An 11,011-nucleotide genomic window follows, 5' to 3' on the forward strand; every position below is an offset into this window, starting at 1 on the left:
GTTTTATGTGTATACTTGTCCTGGTCACGTGGTCCACACGAGGCAGAGTTGCATTGGGCGCCGATTCTAACATCGAATCGGAATTATCATTACCGTGTAATTTATTCCACACTCAAGGTCATCGTTTATAGTGGGGATCAAGCCCCTAGGTTGATTAATTAGCGTGATCGATCCAGACCTCGATCATTGCTCTTGTATTACTGGTCTGGTGGTGGCAGCAGAGGTGACTCTAGGGTTTTGTTCAGAGCTTAGGTCACGTCATACTGGGTGTAGAATCCTAAGTCGGTCAATCGTCTTAGGACCACGTGGCGTGGAGTTGGCTTTGGTAAAAGTTTTGGAGTCCCTTGGTTTAGAAATAAAAGTAAGAATACGGGTAGAGGGAGTAGAAAGAAGGAAGTAAAGAGAGAGGAACCCGAACCCGTGTTACAAGTATACTAACACTACCACACCACAACGAGTACACAACTAGTACACCACTATTACAGTACCACAATTAGTAATCTACTACTATCACACCACAACCAGTACACCATTACTACCACACAACAACTAGAACACCACAACTATTACACCACTACTCACCATTACTACCACACAACAACTAGAACACCACAACTAGTACACTAACACTACCACACCACAACTAGTACACTAACACTACCACACCACAACGAGTTCACAACTAGTACACCACTATTATCATATCACAATTAATATCCCACTAACATCACACCACAAGTAGTACACCATTACTACCACACCACAACTAGTACACCATTACTACCACACAACAACTAGAACACCACAACAAGTACATTAACACTACCACACCACAACGAGTACACAACTTGTACACCACTATTACCGTATCACAATTAGTAACCCTCTACTATCACACCACAACTAGTACACCATTACTACCACACAACAACTAGAACACCATAACTAGTACACAACTACTACCACACCACAACTACTTCCCCATTACTTCTATACCACAGGCAGTACACCACTACTACCACACCACAACTAATACACCACTACCACCACATCACACCAAGTACACCACTAGTACCACACCACAACTTGTTTACTACTACTACCACACCACAACTAGTACATCAGCAATAGTACACCATTACTACCAAACCACAACTAGAACACCAGCACCAGTACACCACCACTACCACACCACAACTAGTACACCAGCTTTTGTACACCACTACTACCACACCACAACTAGTAGACCACTACTACTTCCACACCACAACTAGTACACCACTTCTATTACCACACCTAAACTAATACATTATTCCTAGTATACCACTACTACCACACGACAACCAGTACACCACCAGTTCTACAACACCACAACTAGCATGCTACTACTAACACACCACAACTAGTACACGACTATTGTTATACCACAACTAATATGCCTCTACTACCACACCTCATCTAGTACCTCCACTTTTACCACACAACAACTAGTACACTAATACAATCACTCCACAACTAGTTCACTACTACTACCACAGTACAACTAGAACACCACTACTACCACATCGTAACTAGTATCCCACTACAACCACACCACAACCAGTACACGAATACTACCTTTCCACAACTAATACACCACTACCACCACATCACACCAAGTACACCACTAGTACCACACCACAACTTGTTTACTACTACTACCACACCACAACTAGTACATCAGCAATAGTACACCATTACTACCAAACCACAACTAGAACACCAGCACCAGAACACCACCACTACCACACCACAACTAGTACACCAGCACTTGTACACCACTACTACCACACCACAACTAGTAGACCACTACTACTTCCACACCACAACTAGTACACCACTTCTATTACCACACCTAAACTAATACATTATAACTAGTATACCACTACTACCACACGACAACCAGTACACCACCAGTTCTACAACACCACAACTAGCATGCTACTACTAACACACCGCAACTAGTACACGACTATTGTTATACCACAACTAATATGCCTCTACTACCACACCTCATCTAGTACCTCCACTTTTACCACACAACAACTAGTACACTAATACAATCACTCCACAACTAGTTCACTATTACTACCACAGTACAACTAGAACACCACTACTACCACATCGTAACTAGTATCCCACTACCACCACACCACAACCAGTACACGAATACTACCTTTCCACAACTTGTACCCCACTACTGCCTCACCACAGCCTGTACACCACTATTAATATACCATAACTAGTACACTACAACTTCCACACGATAACTAGTTTTCCACTTCTTCAACTCCACAACTAGTACCCCATTACTACCACACCATAACTAGAACACCACTACTACCACACCAAAACTAGTATCTCAGTACTACCACACTACAGCTAGTACACCACTACTAACCAAAACTAGTTCCTACAACTACCACAACACATCTAGTACAACACCAATAACCACAACTAGCACATCACACCTAGTACACAACTACTACCACACCAGAACTTGAACAACACTATTACCACACCACAATTAGAACACCACTTCTACCACACCAAAACTAGTATCTCATTACTACCACACCTCAACTAGTACACCACTACTAACCACAAATTGGACATCACACTTAGTACACCACTACTACAACACCACAACTAGTACACCACTACTTCCTCACCACAACTAGTACACCACTACTAACAACAACTAGTACTCCACTACTATCACACCATAACTAGTACCCAACTGTTACCACCCCACAACTAGCACATTACAACTAGTACACCACAACTACCACACCACAACTAGTACACTACTACTGCCTCACAAAAACTAGTACCCCACTAATACCACTCTATCACTAGAATACCACAACTTGTACACCGCAACTACTACATAACAACTAGTACACTAATACTACCACACAACAACTAGTACACTACTACTACCACACCACAACTAGTACACCACTACTACCACCACACTATAACTAGTACCCCACTACTACCACACCACAACTAGTACACCACACCACAACTAGTACCCCACTACTACCACACCATAACTAGTATACCACATCTAGTACACCACTACTACCACACCACAACTAGTACACTACAACTAGTATACCACTACTACCACACCTCAACTAGTACATCTCTAATACCACACCACAACTAGTACACCACTACTACCGCACCACAACTAGTACACCACTACTACCACACCACAACTAGTACCCAACTACTACCACACCACAACTAGTACATCAGTACTACCACACTACAACTAGTACACTAACACTACCACACCACAACGAGTACACAACTAGTACACCACTATTACCGTACCACAATTAGTAACCAAGTACTATCACACCACAACTAGTACACTATTTCTACCACACAACAACTAGAACACCATAACTAGTACACCACTACTAGTTCCCCATTACTTCCATACCACAGGCAGTACACCACTACTACCACACCACAACTAATACACCATTACCACCACATCACACCAAGCACACCACTAGTATCACACCACAACTAGTACACTACTACTACCACACCACAAGTAGTACATCAGCACTAGTTCACCATTACGACCACACCACAACTAGTACACCAGCACCAGTACACCACCACTACCACATCACAACCAGTACACCAGCACTAGTACACCACTACTACCACACCACAACTAGTAAACTACTACTACTTCCACACCACAAGTAGTACACCACTACTATTACCATACCACAACTAGTACATTACAACTACCACACCACAACTAATACATTACAGCTAGTATACTATTACTACCACACCACAACCAGTATAACATCAGTTCTACCACACCACAACTAGCATGCTACTACTACAACACCTCAACTAGTACACGACTACTGTTATACCACAACTAATATGCCTCTACTACCACACCTAATCTTGTACCCCCACTTTTACCACACCACAACTTGTACACTACTACAACCACTCCACAACTTGTTCACTACTACTACCACTGTACAACTAGAACACCACTACTACCACACCACAACTTGAATCCCATTACTACCACACCACAACTTGTATCCCATTACTACCACACCACAACCAGTACACGAATCAACCCGTTCTCACACAAGACAGCACATATATGACTTAATGCTTAAAGTCAATATGTGGAATGTGATTTAGTACATATGTGATATATTCCCAGTTAACTTTTTTACATGGCTCAAACTCTTCCTCACGTACCAATTTACGTCTCACAGTACTCGTCCATCAACGTAGATAGCTGAATAGTCGTGATTGGTTCAATTATAACGAAAATTGTAGTTTTCAGGTCCCACATGGGTTGTGAAATTCACCTACTATTGTCCATGCTCTTATAATATTACAGATCAGCTACATCCTATTGAAGGCTCGTAGTTTTGTTTTGAGAAATATTAGTTGTTCTTAGTAAATTATAATAAGCACAATAAATTATTACATAGAATAACAGTGCTTCACCAATCAATATTATATACCATAGTTTGTGCTTTAGAAATCTTTAAAGAATGTTTTGTAAGAACGCTAACAGAAAACGATGTTATGTTGGAATGTATATACGGTAAACTACTGCAAACAGGATGGTATGGTGTGGATTATAGGAAACTATAGGATTAGTATAGGGTCCACTACCACCTGTTAGGTGGGTAAGGGGTCCAATAACACCCGCAGGATGAGTATGGGGGTCACATCCACCCACAGGATGGGTATGGGGATCACTTCCACCCACAGGAAGGGTATGGGAGCCAATACCATCCAATGGATGTGTGTGGCGTCCACTAACACCGACAGGATGGGTATGGGCTCACAACCACCCACAGGATGGGTATGGGGTCCAATACCACCCACAGGATGAGTATGGGGTCCACTATAACCCACAGGATGGGTATGGGGCTCCAACCACCCACAGAATAAGTATGGGGTACAATAACACCCACTGGATATGTATGGCGTCCATTGCCCCCACAGGATGACTATAGGGTACAGTATCGCCCACAGGATTAGTATATAGGGTTCACTGCCGCCCACAGAGTCGGTATGGGGTCCACCGCCACCCACAGGGTCGGTATGGGGTCCACTACCGCCCACAGGGTCGCTATGAAGTCAACTACCGTCCACAGGGTCGGTAGGGGTCCACTACCGCCCACAGGGTCGGTAGGGGGTCCACTGCCACCCACAGGGTCGGTAGGGGGTCCACTGCCGCCCACAGCATCGATAGGGGGTCCACTGCCGCCCACAGGGTCGATAGGGGGGGGGTCCACTACCACCCACAGGATCGATAGGGGGGTCTACTGCCGCCCACAGGGTCGGTAGGGGGTCCACTGCCGCCCACAGGTTCGGTAGGGGTCCACTGCCGCCCACAGGGTCGGTAGGGGGTCCACTGCCGCCCACAGGGTCGGTAGGGGGTCAACTGCCGCCCACAGGGTCGATAGGGGGTCCCTTACCGCCCACAGGGTCTCTATGAAGTCAACTACCGCCCATAGTGTTTGTATAGTGTCCACTATCGCCCATAGTGTTATTATGGGGTCTACTACCCCTCATAGGGTTGGTATGGGGGTCCATTACTACCCACAGGGTGTGTCTGGGGTCTATTTTGGCAATACTGCTTTTCCGATCTCATTTGTTGTTCAATGTAAAATATTTGTTGCTCGACTTGCAACAATTTATATATATATATATATATATATATATATATATATATATATATATATATATATATATATATATATATATATATATAGTATAGTGCCTTTGCAATAATGTACCAATGTGTGTATTTTCATAACTCGTTTTAAATTGTTGAAAAATAAATAACTACATTGTGAATGCAAGTCAATGTTTACATGCTAAATCAGAGTTGCCAGATTCCGCTTAAAATAGCAAATTGTGCTTATTTTCAAAGCTTGAGAATTTAGCTTTAAAGTAGTTAAAGCTACAAATTTCGCAATTTGCTATGTACTTTAGTGTACTATTTTAAAATAAGGTTGGTTTTTAAGCTGCAAGTCATATGAATCTCAAAAAAAGTATATTATTAACAATCTTATCTCCATAGTTCACTAGTTTCTGTAAATCAGATCTGGTAACTGTAGGCCAAGTACTGGAAGACTCAAAACACAATGTGTGTGGAAGCTATTAGTCTCTTTGAAGAAGTCATCTCGACAGGATCTTCCAGCTCCAGCTATAAAACTTCACCACACATGGATCTACCTAGTACATCAAATGGTAAGAAATTACTAAACTGTACAAAGTTTTATGCTAGAACATTTGTTACAGTCCCCTGTTCTATGTGTACTCCATCACATAGTGACGGAGTATGTGGGAATAATTTTTTTGACACTGTCCATTTGACATGGTGGTGGTGTATGATGGTGGTGGTGTATGGTGCTGGTGGTGTATGATGCTGGTGGTGTATGGTGCTGGTGGAGTATGATGCTGATGGTGTATGATGCTGATGGTGTATGATGCTGGTGGTGTATGGTGCTGGTGGTGTATGATGCTGGTGGTGTATGATTCTGGTGGAGTATGATGCTGATGGTGTATGATGGTGTATGATGCTGATGGTGTATGATGCTGGTGGTGTATGATGCTGGTGGTGTATGGTGCTGGTGGTGTATGGTGCTGATGGTGTATGATGCTGGTGGTGTATTATGCTGATGGTGTATGATGCTGGTGATGCATGATGCTGATGGTGTATGATGCTGGTGGTGTATGATGCTGGTGGTGTATGGTGCTGTTGGTGTATGATGCTGGTGGTGTATGGTGCTGTTGGTGTATGATGCTGGTGGTGTATGGTGCTGGTGGTGTATGATGGTGGTGGTGAATCTGACACTGTCATATATATATATATATATATATATATATATATATATATATATATTATATATATATGAGGGGTACCACCTCTGGTGCAAGTGTAGGGACCCATAGCCTCGGAGAAGAAAATAAAGAGTACTCAGAGAAGACCTTGTGGATCCTCACTGAACACTTTCATATTTTCTTCTCCTACCACCCCTATTCTTTTGGTATGTGTGTATATTTATCTAACTTTATTTGAAAACGTCATTACACAAAAAAAGTTACAATATTGATTATATATATATATATATATATATATATATATATATATATATATATATATATATATATATATATATATATATATATATATATATAATTTTTTTTTCTTCCAATAATATAGTATTCGCTTGAAATTAACAGCCTGGTCAATCAGGCTGTTGGATGCAACTCCTCTCAGTTTTGTTATACGAGTTACAGCATGGTTAATCACATACAAAATTAAAGTTATTTCCAGATGCAGTCCTAAAATTTTTAACATTGCTCTCACTAGTGTTAATGTAGATTATTTCATAATTTAAATAATATATTTAATTACTGTAGTACATTTTAACAACAATTTAACTTATAATTTTTGCAGCATAGGTCATTTGAATATAAGTATTTTATTAAAAATTATTTCCTTCAGGTCTTCAGGGAAAATTCTTGAGGAGATGCACAAACTGCAAACAATGTGTGCATGTCCGAAGCAATGTTTGCAAGTTCTGCCAGTGTGACTTCCGAAACAGTAGAGAATTAATGAAGAAAGAAGAGGAAGCCCGTTTTCTACTTAAAGGCAAGAAGGCTTTAGAACGAAATACAGCAAGCCGGGTTCTACGAAGGATTGAAAATCAGGTATTGAAGTTTGTCTACATCTGTTGTATTCATTTGTATTCTTCTTATGCTGAACTTGCTTGATAAGGTATAGAATCAACATGAATAATACTGTACAGTACTTACATACTATTTGTTTATTTATTTATATACAAGATAGCACACTGGGATTATGAGAGTTCTGTACATAGCATTGATGTTTTTACATTCTTGTAAAGCCACTAGCACACATAGTGTTTTGGGCAGGTCCTTAATCTAACAGATAATTTTAAATAGGCAATTTAAAGCAAAAATGGAAAAAATTGGCTGGTACATTGTAAGAAAGTATCACAAAGATTACTATGTACATTAAAGTAAAATTTGAGGGTTATCAACATATAAATTGTAGCATAATTTGAGGAATATTTCAAGGTATAATATAGTAAGATATGCATTCAATATAACAATCATGATATAAGGTGATAGCAATGATTACAATGGAAAAGTTGTATGGTTTAGGCACATATATTCTGGCATTGGATTTCATAAGATACAGTGCGAGTTAGGAAACTATCAAGATAAAATTAGGTACTTTTTGGTTTTATTTTTTAAAATGGCAGAAGTTGGACAGTTTTTAAATTTGTTAGCGAGTGAGTTCCATAGACAAGGTCCCTTTATTTGCATAGAGTATTTACACAGAATAACTTTGACTCTGGGGATATCAAAGATATTTATTTCTGGTATTGTGATTCTATTATGGGTTCTATTGCACATGCCCAGCTATGCTTCAAACATTTATTTTGTTGCATTTTCCCAGATAGTGTTATTGTTTAAATATTATTTGCTTTTCAGCTAACATATCTGCGTGGCTGTGGGTATGAATCAATCGTTATCTATTACAAGAAAGGACCAGCACGGGTGACACATGGTTTCCTACCAAAAAACGTAATACAAGAAGAGGACAAGAAGATCTTCACCACTAACTTCTTTTTGTGTAAGTAGTTCACATAATATATAAATATATCACCACCTATTATTTTCTCTCATATATATATATACATATGTATATATATATATATATATATATATATATATATATATATATATATATATATATATATATATATATATATATATATATATATATATATATATATATATATATATATATATATATATAATTTCAATTCAATCATCTCTGTCGTTGATGTATATGGCAAAAAGCGTGTGGCCCAATACAGCACTATGTCTTAACGTAATGGGTCCAAGGGCCCATAAGGTCTCGACAGCATTAAGGGCCCTTTAGCAAACCAGTGTGCTGGGGCCCCTATGACACCCATGACGTCTTTGTATCATTTTAAGTTTGTACATGTACTTCTTAAGATATGGGCACCATACAACTGCTGCATATTCTAGCTTTTGTCTAAAAAAATCATGAACAATTTATTTATTATTTATCCATGAATGCCAGAACTAAACCCTGTGGTACTCCACTCGTGACATTTCTCCAGTCCAATACATTGCCTCTGATTACTGCCCTCATTTTTCTATCAGTTTGAAATTTTTTAATCCATGTTAGAAGCTTACCTCTCACCTCTCCAATATGTTCCAGTTTCCAGAACAAACTCTTATGTGGAATTCTGTTGAATGCCTTTTTTAGGTCCAGATAGATGCAGTCAACCCAACCATATCTTTCCTGTAAAATTTCTGCGGCTCGATCATAGTAACTGATTAAATTTGTTACACAGGATCTTCCATTTCAAAATTTTTTATTTTTTATTTTTATTTTTTTTCCAGCACGCACAAGGAAGCTTGATGCAGATAAACTTACATTAGGATCAGAAGGTGATAGCGATAATGCCCTGGAAAAAAATCATGACGAGCTACAAGTGCAGCAGGTGCATGAAGTCCAAAAAGTACCGCAGGTGCAAGAAATTCAACAAGTACAAAAAGTTCCGCAGGTGGAACATTTACAAAAAGTTCCGCAGGTGCAACAAGGGCTACCATTAGCAATCATTCAGAAACAGCAAGAAGTACAAGTAGTAAAATTTGAACCACAGGGAACTACACCAGGAAAACAGTGTAGTAACAACGGAATGGGAATTTTAAAATACCTGAGGAAACAGGTAAAAAAGGACAAACAATAGAAATGGTTCCTTACACCTTATTATTTGGTAGTTTATAGGTATTTTACTTATAATACTATATATTATGTCTACAGTTTATAATTTAGTTTACAGTTAATTTACTTTTCAACTTCCATATCTTACATGAAGGATTTTTACTGTTTTTCATTTTTAAAACCTTATTAGTATCATTTATAGTTTAGTGTCAATTCACTTATAATACAATATATGGAATAATTTACTAAATTCATTTAACTATAATAAATTTAAATAAACATTTTTACCCCAGGATGAGTTTCAGTCGCCCTACCCAAAAAATTAATGTTTCTTTATTACTAATCTTGTGAGAGGTAGCTTATTGTGCAGCCCATACTCATTCTGTGAGTGTTAGTTTATTGTGCACCCCATAGTCATCATGTCACCCAAGCCTGCTGCAGCTGCAAATGAGGGGTGGTGTAGGGAACCATTAGTGTACTATTATGATTTGAGAGAGAGAATGCTCTGTGGACAGAGCATCAATATGGCTTAAGGCATTGAGCTTTGCCTCAAGATGAAGCTTGGGCTGATCTCTGATTTGCTTCTTGGGAGTCTTCATTTACGTGCACCCCATACTCAACCACTTTGTAGTAATTAATTGTGCAACCCATACTCATCCTGTTACCAGTAGTTTGTGCAACCCATACTTATCCTGTGATCCCTATCCCTCTACTTCAAGTCCCTCAAGGGGCGCACGAATTCAGTTTGGCATACTGCATCCTGCCTTCCCATCCCTAGCTACTGACCCATCACAATATTTTATTTTATTTTATTTATATATATACAAGTAGGTACATTGGGTTTGTGAGAATACATTGAATAGTACAGTATTTACAATCTTGTAAAGCCACTAGTATGCGCAGCGTTTCAGGCAGGTCCTTAATCTAACAGATAATTTTAAGTAGGTAATTTCTATCAGAATTGATAAATGATAATAAATACATTGTTTACATACATATATTACAAATACATACATATAAGCTCAAAAGCTTCATAAGAAGGTTGTAACAGAACCCATGAGCACCACACCAGAAATAAATACAGTTTTGATATTCCAAGAGTACGACTTAATCAAACTAGAAATGCTCTACAAATCAAGGGACCCAGAA

At 39.2% G+C, this 11,011-nt stretch overlaps 1 protein-coding gene across 1 annotated transcript; it reads left to right on the plus strand.

Moving 5' to 3' along the window:
• The first annotated feature begins 6,198 nt into the window (after positions 1-6,198).
• On the plus strand, positions 6,199-10,141 carry LOC138368193 (uncharacterized). The gene is made up of 4 exons (XM_069330662.1): positions 6,199-6,315; positions 7,577-7,782; positions 8,593-8,734; positions 9,538-10,141. Exons 1-4 carry the CDS (start codon positions 6,210-6,212, stop codon positions 9,885-9,887), a joined length of 804 nt encoding a protein of 267 aa, XP_069186763.1. The 5' UTR covers positions 6,199-6,209; the 3' UTR covers positions 9,888-10,141.
• Positions 10,142-11,011: the final 870 nt, after the last annotated feature.

Source organism: Procambarus clarkii, chromosome 3 (assembly GCF_040958095.1).
Source record: "Procambarus clarkii isolate CNS0578487 chromosome 3, FALCON_Pclarkii_2.0, whole genome shotgun sequence".
Classification (NCBI taxonomy): Eukaryota; Metazoa; Arthropoda; class Malacostraca; order Decapoda; family Cambaridae; genus Procambarus; species Procambarus clarkii.

Bases quoted from the DNA above. Each gene is read 5' to 3' on its own strand.
- LOC138368193 (XM_069330662.1), top strand. From the start codon at position 6,210: ATGTGTGTGGAAGCTATTAGTCTCTTTGAAGAAGTCATCTCGACAGGA. The intron at 6,316-7,576 runs GTAAGAAATTAC...TATTTCCTTCAG, and splicing joins TCTACCTAGTACATCAAATG to GTCTTCAGGGAAAATTCTTG. The intron at 7,783-8,592 runs GTATTGAAGTTT...TTTGCTTTTCAG, and splicing joins TACGAAGGATTGAAAATCAG to CTAACATATCTGCGTGGCTG.